The sequence below is a fragment of the Phoenix dactylifera genome, chromosome 14 (assembly GCF_051530095.1).
Source record: "Phoenix dactylifera cultivar Ajwa chromosome 14, Ajwa_hap1_PhDact_Kaust_v1.1, whole genome shotgun sequence".
Lineage (NCBI taxonomy): Eukaryota > Viridiplantae > Streptophyta > Magnoliopsida > Arecales > Arecaceae > Phoenix > Phoenix dactylifera.
The window spans coordinates 20,317,163-20,328,472 of NC_143203.1; the positions used below are offsets into that span (position 1 = coordinate 20,317,163).

At 37.5% G+C, this 11,310-nt stretch overlaps 1 protein-coding gene across 4 annotated transcripts; it reads left to right on the forward strand.

Annotated features, from left to right (window-relative positions):
- Nucleotides 1–82: 82 nt before the first annotated feature.
- LOC103712615 (protein DEHYDRATION-INDUCED 19 homolog 2-like) lies at nucleotides 83–9,079 on the forward strand. Of its 4 annotated transcripts, none has more exons than XR_015973145.2 (6): nucleotides 83–408; nucleotides 498–643; nucleotides 3,024–3,101; nucleotides 3,321–3,574; nucleotides 4,220–4,431; nucleotides 8,504–9,079. XR_015973145.2 is itself a non-coding variant. In XM_008799180.5 (5 exons), exons 1-5 carry the CDS (start codon nucleotides 336–338, stop codon nucleotides 8,604–8,606), a joined length of 654 nt encoding a protein of 217 aa, XP_008797402.4. In that variant the 5' UTR covers nucleotides 83–335; the 3' UTR covers nucleotides 8,607–9,079. The 4 variants fall into 4 exon arrangements, 2 of the variants coding, with proteins under 2 accessions (XP_008797402.4, XP_008797403.4); XR_003386686.4 differs by lacking the exon at nucleotides 4,220–4,431 and adding an exon at nucleotides 5,003–5,179; XM_008799180.5 differs by lacking the exon at nucleotides 4,220–4,431.
- Nucleotides 9,080–11,310: the final 2,231 nt, after the last annotated feature.

The window sequence follows — 11,310 nt, forward strand, 5'->3', positions numbered from 1 at the left end:
GCCACGTGTACACGTCGGGCGGCATTCCCTCTTGCGGAGAACGATCGGGACTAATTATATAATTCCAAAAAGCTCTAACATTCCTGGGTCGGTGGTCTCTGCCTGTCTCTTTCTCGTCTTCTTCTCTTCTTGCTCTCCCAGGAAGCAATTGCTGAGCTCTTTCGCCGCCTTTTCCCCAAATGAGCTCGGAGCTCTTTCTCTTATATATCGCCCTTGTAAATTTTATATGAGGGTAGGAGGGATCAGTGTTGTCTTGCTTGGTTTCCGTGGCTTTTGCTTGCTCTCCGGGGGACTAGAAGCTTGGATTGGGGGAACACCGGAGGGAGGAGGAAGCCATGGAGGCTGATTGCTGGAGCCGCTTCTCGGCCGCCTCGAAGCGCCACCAGTCCGTCCTCCAATCCCGATTCGGTGAGGATTGAGTATCTGGTAGTCGATGGTCTAGGTTCGGAGTTCTTTTTTGTTCCGAGTGGGGTTTCATTGGGTGTTTTGGTTTGTAGATTTGTGCCTTGGGTATGAGGAGATCGATGGAGGGGCTGAGGATTCGAGCGCAGAGTTCCGGTGTCCGTTCTGCTCCGAGGATTTTGATATCGTGGGGCTCTGCTGCCATATCGACGAAGAGCACCCGGTTGAGGCCAAAAATGGGGTATCGTTTCGTTTCTGGCCCTTACTGGCCCTTTTGAGAATTCAAGATGCACCAGAACTGCTTGGGTTTTCATGTATTAAGGGAATACAAAGTTTATTGGGGGATTTTAGTGTAAATAATTGATAAAAGTTGGGATCTTTGTTGCGTTTTTCTGGAAAAGTTGGATTATGAAACATCTTCTTGATGGGATGAACGGTAACATGGAAAAAAGTGGATTCTTAAGCGTCTGGAAGTGATATTTAGTAAGCCTGCTAAATTTTTTTGGGGTTTTAAGCGTCTGGAAGTGATATTTAGTAAGCCTGCTATTTTTTTTTGGGTCTTTGAGTGTATAGCCTGCTAAATATGCCAATTTATATGGATATTTCTGCAAAGTTGCTATTTTTGTATATAGCCTCATAAAACATTTGTTTTTTATGTATACCCTTTCTTTCTTGCTTTTTTGCATATGTATCTATACCATCCAACGTACTTAAGAAATAAGCGGTTTAAAATTAAAATGACTGTAATTGTGACAAGCAAAAATAAATATTTATAAGGTATACATGCAAATAGCAACTTTATGGCGGTATTCATGAAATTTTGCATATTTAGGAGGGTATACGCTTAAAAACCCCTTTTTCTTAAAGGTTTTCCTTCTTGTCTGATTCTGAAGCTCTTGTTTGCATTTATTTAATAGTTGGATTTTTGGTGTTTTTCTCCACTCAATAACCAGTGATGCTAAAACTTTTCTTATAACTTATTGCTTTGTTCTGAATGATTTTAATTTTCTTCTTGTCACTCATATCTGATAAATTGATTATTTAAGATTTCCTGTGTGAGTGCGTTGTATGCTGAAGTCCAATTCACTGTTCAGTGAAAGCAATTCTTTATGCGGCCACTATGAGTGGATTCTGAGCTCCCCTTTGTTATGATACCATCTTATAATGATTTTGGTCTTTCTCATTTTAGAATTAATGAGATTCAGTTTTTTTTGTTCGTTTGCATAAGTTCTATGGTAGGATATGAATTCAAGGTCTAGTCTTGTATAAAATCACATCAATTGGTTCTTGTTTGCTTGCGTAGTTAGAAATTTAGTATGCATATATGGTAGATCCTGTCATCTTTTTCCACCTCTTTGACAGTTGGCTTGAAGTTGTACAGACAAGCGGATATCGTTGGAATGTTGTTAGTAATGGTCTAGGATGTCCATGCTGCTTTTAGAGCTTGCTGGATGGGCAGGGTGGGACAATTTTAGACTGCAAATTAGAATGCTACTAATTGAACTTTATAGATTGCTGCTATAAATTAAAGAATTTTGTTGGATAAAAGACTGATACATGATTTTTTCTGGAATCTATAAAAACTAACTTTCCTTTGCTTTAGTCACTAAGATATTTTTCTTTGTTTACCTTTAGATTTACCTCTTTGCTTTTAGATCTTGCTGATATATAAAACACCCCCACCGGACATCTGTTGTATATCCAAAAGGGACATTCATCCATATCCATCATGTGCCAGGCACATGAAAACATGGATGACTGTGATAAAGAGATATAATAGGAAGTAAAGAATGTGGAGAAATGAAGAACGGCCTCTATTTTGACTGATGATTTATGGAACACAGTGCTTTTGGATGCGTGTAGGATGTACTTCATGCCAGTTTTCAATACTAATGCAGTAAAGTATGTGTTGGTGTTGCCAAAATTATTTGATGATTTTTTGCTGCTCCTGTTAAGCATTTTTTGAGTTGATTGAGGTAGGTGCTTGGCATTAAATCTGGACAACCTGGAATTATATGTCTGAGAGCATGGGATATCTAAACTCTATATGTTGTTTACTATGTGAAAAAAGAGCGCAGTTCTATTAGTTTAAGCAAGTGAAATTCCATTTGATCTTATTGAATGACTTGAGCAAAAAAAAAAATTAAGCCATAAAGCCTTTATCACCTTCTTTGGCATGCTTCAAATCAGATATTAGTGGTTGCACATGAAAGGTCATAGATACTTGATTTAATACATATGCACTTTGATTTTTAAATTTTCAGGTACAGAATCACATCAAATTTTAATGTATCTTGCAATCTAGAAATGCAAGTAAAACTGTGGAACTTTTTTATATGATCTAGTGGTGTTTTAAAGTTTTTGTTTTTGGTTTAAGGTGATTGCCCGTTTGATGTGAATATGACATTTTTTAGGTTATTTTGTTTATTCTGCTTTCTTAATTTTCTTTGGGGAATTGTGAGACAATCTTTTTTTTTTTTTTTTACTTCTCCTTTTTTTTTTCGTTTATCATTGGCCCAGAAATAATCATTTGCAGTATTTGTCTGTTTATGTTTTAAAATTCTGCATATGTGTATTGAAACATATTGTTGCTTAGAACTGGCTTTTGTTTGTTAATGCAGGTATGTCCTGTTTGTGCATCTAGGGTTGGCACGAACATGGTTGGGCACTTAACAGTGCATCATGCGAGTTTCTTTAAGATATCCTATCTTCTTGTCGTTGATATCATATGTCTTATGTGTAGCAATGAATATTTTTTGTTTTTGTCTCTAGATGCACTATAGTTGTTTATTGTACACCAAACCCTGCTCTACGAATCAAATTGTTAAATTGTCAAGCTATCTTTACTTTGTTCATTTTGCGCAAATGTCATGTTTGATTTTGAGCAGTAGGCTTTGAATTCCTTAATAATAATTCACATGCAGTGTAGGAGGAGATTCCGTAAAGGTTCATCAGGGTCGCATTCTACACTTTCTTTGTTGAGAAAGGATCTGCGAGAAGGGAATCTACAATCTCTTTCTGGGGGGTCTTCATTTACATTTTCTCCCTCCAATGCTGCACCTGATCCATTGCTGTCATCATTTATTCTTAACTTTCCAGTGGCTGATTTATCAAAAGATGTAAAGCCTGAATCCTTGAATGACAAAACTTCAGATGAGAAAGCAGTAGAAAGGTATGAAACATTGGCATTTTCCCTCAATTATATTCTCTTTTTCATTAATGTTATGATAATTTCCATTATATTTCCAATAAGGTGGTGGTAATCCTTCAAGATTCACTGACTTCCACTTGATTACTCTGAAAGAAAAAGTGTTTCTGTAAGATGATGAGAAAAATGATTTGGAATTACTTTCTACTCTTTCCTGATCAATCATTTGTTTGTATAAGGACATGGCATAGTATGTTCATAACTATAAATTGGACTTCTAAGGGGAGAAATAGTCTTATTTTCAAATGGCATTAGTAGTTATGTTACTTGTTTTTTTTTTTTTTTTTTTTTTTTTTTTAACTTCGTCTCTAGAAATGCATGCCGCCACTTGTGTCAAATAAATTGAGATCTCTTATTCTAGTGTAGTCAATTCTGGTAATTTTTTTGGTTTTGCTATGTTGATTTTTTTTATTAACTGAATGTGGAAAATATTTTTTTGGTTTGTAAATGCTTTTTTTGTTTCATAGTAATTTTTTATCCAATTAGGGAGCTTTTTTGGCTTGATTGGATCTAATTACCTAGTGCATTTTCTGTGCCTCTGTGTGCATTGATTCATGTATGCATGATAGTTCTCTTTTAATTGTAATGGAAGTCTAGTATTGTGTACAGAACTTTAGACTGTCATATTGAAGATCTTATCCACCAATCTTGATTTGACCAAAGAAAAGATGACGCATTAAGGCCTCCAGTGGACTGTTAAAGCTAGATGATTTACCTTGTTTGAGCTCCTTTAAAGTATAGGAACTAATGATTACTGATATGAGGTGCATGAACTGGCTACTCTGGCTCACAACAAATGTTATGTCTAATCTTCCGACTAGGTATGCCATGAAATTGTTTATCAGATCTTCCCATTGCACTCCAAGTTCTGTATTTTGATCCAATCATCGTAGTTTAAGTTTTATCATGTATCTTCTTTCAGTTATAGGTTTGCTTACTTTGATGGGTGGCAAATATTTTACGGGTCCCAATGACTTAGTATTAGAGCGCTTATTCAACCTCTTCTTCATTGCTGCAAGTGAGCATGAGATCATATATAGACATAAGCATTGTAATTATGCTTCGCGCATTGAGCTTGGATGGTGCCGTGATCCTGCTTAACCTGAAAGTCATCGTGATATTAGAGCATGATATCATCTATAGACTGATTTTACTTGCTTTTCCTTAACCTGAAGCACATCCTTTTTTTTACTTGATTTAATAAAACTTGGAAACCCTGCTTTAAATTGAAAATCATTATTCTTCTTATTTTAGCTGATTCCTTTTGAGCAACAGGTGTATATAGCTGCTCCATGTAAACTTCATGTAGATTGCTTTGCAATATCCAGTTGAAATGATTGTCATGCTACCCGTAAGTCACCATAACAACTAATACGTGGTTCGATTTCACAGGTCACCATGCAATATCCCATTGGAATGGTAGCCATGCCACCCTTAAGTCACTACAGCAACTAACCTATATGTGATTCAATTTTGTAAGAGGACAGAAAGGAGTGAAAAGTCCACCCCATATCTCTGCATGTCATTTAGTGACTAATTGAGCATTTAATTTGTTAACTTTTCCTTCAGGTAGGTGATTCACTGGCTAGGTACAGCTACTTCCAATGTTTTAATGAGCATGGTCGTTTCTTCCATGGCTAACTTCCAGTTCTTGCTAAAGTACCATTATAAAGTTAGAAAAAGTTCAAATTAGAATTCAGGTGCATGGGGAATATCATCCTCATAGAGACCATTAGGTCAGTAGATTGGGAAGCAATTCTCTCGGCTAGCCATAGTTGTCAAATAGTCTAGGTGGCCCCAGACAATGGACCCTCCAATGGCCTAGGTGATTAGGCAGCCACCTAGGTGACAAAATTTATATAAAGAATTTATACAAAATTTATAAACAATCTATAACTTCATATATTTCAATTATAGGTTAAAACATGTATTTTCTCAATAAACTGTCCACATCACATGACAATAGAGATACATCTTTAACAATTAATGCGTGAGTTCTACTTAAAATACAATACTTATAAATCTATCACAATTTTATTGTTTTTGTTAGACTTATAGAATGCAATTATCTATGATAATTAATGTCTTATCTCAAATGATAGAGAAGTCATTCTCTATTGATTGTGGCTGCGTTCAAATCCCATTCAAGTATACAAAACTTTCGTTTCTCTATTTTACAGTGTATATTATTGAATTTACCCTATTTGACTAGTTAGTAGTTACTCCTGTTGAGAACAATTTTCAAAAATAAAAAACAGAATTTTCAAAATATAAAACATAGCAACTATAAAGATGCATGAGGTTGAAACCCTCCAAATCACAGCCATATTTTTTTGAGAAAAAAAGAAAACAGAGCATTATTACTTTCCAAGGGGTGGAATATCTTGTTGGAGATCATTAGCTTGGATGTCTTGAAAACATACACCACTCACAACGATGGATGCTCATTAGCGCATCCTAAGCTCTCACTCCAAAGCTAAAGAGAAGAGAAAAAGGAAAGAAAGAAAAAGATAACCATGATAAAAAATTCCTGTTTTAAAGGGTTGGACCAAAACCCATTCCTTATGGGGTTTACAACATCAGAAAAAAGAAAAGAAAATGAAGTAGAGAGGGAGAAATAGAAGTGAGAGAGCGAGAGAAAGAGAGGGAAGAGACTCACCTTGATCAATTCCCTGAGCAGTGCTGGTTACCGTCGATCACCTTCGAGGTGAACGAGAACCAGATTGAGAGAATCTAGGATTTGAAGGTTTAGTTAGTATTAGAAGGTTCTACCCAAAAAAGGTGAGGGGGTATGTCTGGTGTGAGGTGTCTCTAAGTGACAATTGGGCTCTTTAATTACTGGGGTGAGCATTATGCATGGTAAATAGGATAATAAGAGAAATAGCAGAAAGAATTTGTCAAGAGTCTGGAGAGTGTAGCAAATGTGAAAGTTTATCTGATAAGCTTGGTAGTGAATTTGTTGTTTTTATTCTCATTTGGAGAAACCTACCTCAAAGGAATTGAATATGGAATTAGCTGTGGTATCTTCCTTATAATTGTGAAATTTAAGGAGGCTTGATAAGAAGAAAGCTCAAGCAATTAGAGACCAAGAGAATAGTGGAAAAACAAAACTAATATCCTCAGGTAAGCAGGCATAATTATCCCTCATTCCCCCTACTACACAAACAAGAAATGGAATACAGAGAAAAGGAACATTTTAAATTACATTCCAAATTAAGCTTCTCAATTTTTATTAATATAAAAATGCACTCTGTTTGCTTCCTATCAGGTCATGACTTTATTAGGACTATTAAAAAGGTGAATTTTAGGCCTCCTATTGCTCAGTCTGCACATTATTTGCAGTTTATAGGAGTATTATAGCTTTGTTTTGGCAGTGGGACCAGTACTTCCAATGTAAACTTATAACAAAGCATGCTTTTTTCTGTGAGGGTGGGCAATGGGTATTAAAAGCTGTGTAGAGTGCCATATAATTTAGAATCTTTCTATTCCTGTATGATGGATTTTTCCATATTTATTTGGACACCAGCACTTAAGCATGAGCAAGCTTTTTGATTGCCAAATCCAAATTATTCCATCCTTCTGGTGTTCTCTATGCTTAATCTATATGATGCAGCATACGAAATCATCTTCCTGTTGGCATGTATTTCTTTTCCCCATGAAAAGAAAAAAATGGTGTCACATTCCTAACTCCTATGCGTATCTCACCACTGTAGAGGCATTAGAATTAGTCGTAGGGATCCATCCATCCCAGGCCTTCTAGATTATCTCATTCTCGTGTCTTCCTTTGGCAGTTTTGATTGTTCTGTCTGTATTAATGCTTTTAGAACACCTTGCTCAACTCCTGAAATCCCCAACTGCTAACTGCCTCTGACTCAATTGAACATGGTAATGCCTTTTGTTATTCCCTAAACATCTACATTTGACAACAGAATGCAAGCACGAATGCCCTTCATGGGATCATGCAAATTATCTGCTCATCCTTCCTTTGCAATAAAGTCCCAAGTATATTTGTTTTAATTCACACTTTAAAAGAAGGTAAGTGCTAAATTAAATTGCTTTGATCTTTGTAATTTTCTCTGGTCTGCCTGCTGTGCTACTCTTTTTCTGTCCTCATTCTTTCAGATTTCAGTTAAATCTATTTCTGTGATCATTCAATTTTAACCCAGTAACCCTATCAAGATGGAACCATAGGCATTTGATTCCGACCAAATTTTGTAAGTCAAATGTATAATCATTAAATATAAATGAGTTATTTATGTGTCACAAAATCACGGATGGGTTTGAGGCAGAACGAGTGCTTGGCCTTTAACCTTTCTGAGGGTTGAGGAGTGTATGAGTAAACCCTGACATAGACCTTTCTCGGCCAGAATGTGCCGATGTAATGAAGTGCCTAAAGTTTGAACTAATGAGACCTGGGACCAAACACAACCTTTCTGAGGGTTGAGGAGTGTATGAGTATTGGAGTGCTACCTTTTATTTTGTAGCCAAACATGCCTATGCATCTAATCTTCCCCTTCCCTTCTCATGCTCAACGCCCAACACGTTATTAGAAGGGGTGAAAAAAAAACTCCTTCCTGTTATCAAAAGAAACCGGCAAGAGATGCATCACCCAGCGTTTGAGTCTTTAAGATTTTGCAAAAGGTCTAGATATCTTTTAATGCGTATTTAGCATTTTGACCTTCCAATCCACTGAGCACTTGGGAACTGCTGCTTTGCATCTTAGTGCTGAGTGAGAGTTTAGGAAATATTCAAACATCGATTACCTACTGCTGAATTATCACCATGCTTAGACTCTGGCAAAAAAGGCTCTTTTTCCATGCATCTTGTTACCCAGTGTGCTTATAAAAGAAATTTTCACTTTATTTGCCTAACCTTTAGTTGCCTGCCTGCCAGTGTTGGGCCATCTCTATCCAAGAAAGACCAGGAGGAGAGAACTTGGAGGAGCAAGTTTGTGCAGGAGCTTGTGTTGTCCACAATATTTGGTGATTCCTTATGAGGGGAATTCCCCCTTCATTCATGGTGACAGCAGCGGCCGCAGCCAATGACGATGACGCCCAAAGATGGTCCCTGGGCAGCTGCATTGTTGCTATCATGACATGCTGACCAGATGCCAGAAGAGGGTTATTCTGGGGGTTATATTTAAACTGTCTTATTACGGCAGAGAGAAGAGAGCATAGAATGTATTATATTGTTAGTACCTAGATTTGGAGGGATTCTTAATTCCCCCGTTAGTGGGCATAGCTGTACATACATGGAAAACTACTCGAACAGAGCTTGGTCAAGCATCTTTTCTGTTCTCCATAAAGTTTTAGACCTGTCATCTTGATTTAATGCCCTAAGCTTTTGCTCAAGATTTAATGGACTAAGCTGCTTATTCTACTGACTCTTGTACCTGACCTACTGCATGTGTTAATGCTATCCATCAGTCATATGATTCAAGCGTGTTTAAGTATGGCTCGTTTGCATGAACTGTATATTCTGGCTGGATAACTGTGGTATAATGTTTGAAATAACTGGGAGAATTTGTGCTATGATACAAGAGATATCTGAAATATGAGCCTGGTTTTAGAGGTGTATTTGGAGAGGCTGTCAACCTGCTCACTGCGGAGTTGGCCAGGGCTAATTGCCCGTAGGGGAAGGTGTTAGCCATGATGTCAAGGTGCATGGATTGAAGGACATCGATGTCTGATATAATAGCATGCCAACTTATAAAAGGTTTGAATCAATGGATCGTCTGCTTTAATAGGCTCCTAACAGCAATTCTGAGCTGACGGAGAGTTCTAGTAAGTTGATATATGGTTCCAAGTGTGGTTAGGGAGGTAATTCCTTATACCTCTGTTGTATTTGTTTTGTTGATCTTGGTCTTAGACTCTCGTTGTTGCCATTACAATATTTGAAGTAAACTTGTAGATCTGTTGTTATGATTAGAATTATTGGTAAGCATGAAGGGTTGGTTGGCTGACGACCGTCCATTTCGACATTGAATCTAAAACTACTGAGTGCCACACCATCTGATTACAAGGCTAATGTTTTGCAGTCATCTGTCACCATTTTACTGTATCATCTCTCATCATGTCTTATTTGGGTTTATTCTTAATTTGAGATAGAAACGGGAGACTATCAAAATCTAGTGTAGTTATTAAATTATAGAGGTTGAGAGATTGTAGCCACAGGAAGTGCCTCGCACTTGCATGGCTTGCATTAGGCTTCAGTTAATAGAAATATCAATGGGCTAGAGTTAGGTCAAGTTGATATAAAATTCTAGGGAAAAAGAATATAATATTGCCGGCCTCTGCACGCGGCTCCTCTGTTTTAAAAAGCCTCAGATTGGCCCAGACCCGAAGTGGTCCTTTTGTCCATCTTCGTGAACCTGGCATGTGTGACCATTGCATGAGGTTTTAAGATCACCTTAATGAAGTGCTCTCTATTTTGGTCCCAAGGTTAACCATATTACATTATTACCTGAGTTGTACATGCTCGTCTTCTTATTTTTTTGAGTAAATCGGATAAATTAAACTGGTCCTAATATGAGTGTCCTTCCGAGACTTGGTTGGTAGCTGTTTGGAGGGTGAGTTGAACTTTCATTGTGTTGCAACGGGCTGTGAAGGAGTTGGTAGTAGACCAGTGTTAGGATTCTGCCTTAAAATGAGATTAAAGAATCTTGTTCTGGGTAAGTCAATGATGTATATAATGTTGAGTAACTTTGTTTTCGGGCTGTTGCGTAACTATTTGATCTTTATAATGATAAGGAGAATATGATAGTTTAATTGAATCTCGGTTCTTATGATTCAATATGTACAATCTCAGGCATGCAAAATAAATGTTAGCTATGACTCTTTAAACCGGCACAAAATTAATATATATATATATATATATAACCTATTCCGAATGCTAAAACTGGATTTATGCTGTAGTATTAACATTTCAAAAGCTTAAAGAGCAGCCTTCTTCTAACAATTAAACGTTCAATATTCAACATGAGACAAAACACTTCATAACAGGACCAAAAAATTAGCTTAGTAAATTACCACTTCACGATGGAGAGGGAATATGATACTGCTCTGCTTAGTTACCCCACATGCATAATCCCAAAGCACGGTGCCAAGAACAAATTAACAAATAGCAGCAAGAAGACATTTCTCAACATTAAGGTTGACATTCTTGAGATAGCTCCTTGCATGGAACGTACGAGGAATGTTCGATCTCCGTCATGTACCAAAATTTTCCTAGCACGTGTTTAAGTTTGTCAAAATCCGTGTGGGCCTCTCTTGTATCCTTCGTTGGAACCTCCACGTCGGAGACTGCAGCCCTTCACGCGTTTCTTTGGCGGTACCATAAGTTCAGGCGAACTGACATGAAATCTTCCGTAGATACACTCACGCACGCGGAAGTGTGCACTTTCCAAGCACTTCTAGCCGTTGGAAGAAGAGCTTAGCTTTTGCTTCTCTTTTTTAAGTCCGGTAACACAATTTAAATCCAAACAGGCGGAGACTTTTCTGTATAAAGCTTTCCTTCCCTGCATTTTCTTCTTCCCGCTCTATAAAGATTTCCTTCTCCCTTCAACTCCACTATGGCTCCAAAGCGATTGCCGCCGGCGGAGGAGGCGGAGGAGGACAGGAATAGATCTCAGATAGGGAAGCGATGGCGGGGCCTCTTAGTCCAGTAAGTATCTCGACTTGCTGTCTTGTATTCTTCTCTCT

Bases quoted from the DNA above. Each gene is read 5' to 3' on its own strand.
- LOC103712615 (XM_008799180.5), top strand. From the start codon at position 336: ATGGAGGCTGATTGCTGGAGCCGCTTCTCGGCCGCCTCGAAGCGCCAC. The intron at 644-3,023 runs GTATCGTTTCGT...TTGTTAATGCAG, and splicing joins CGGTTGAGGCCAAAAATGGG to GTATGTCCTGTTTGTGCATC. The intron at 3,575-8,503 runs GTATGAAACATT...CCTGCCTGCCAG, and splicing joins GATGAGAAAGCAGTAGAAAG to TGTTGGGCCATCTCTATCCA.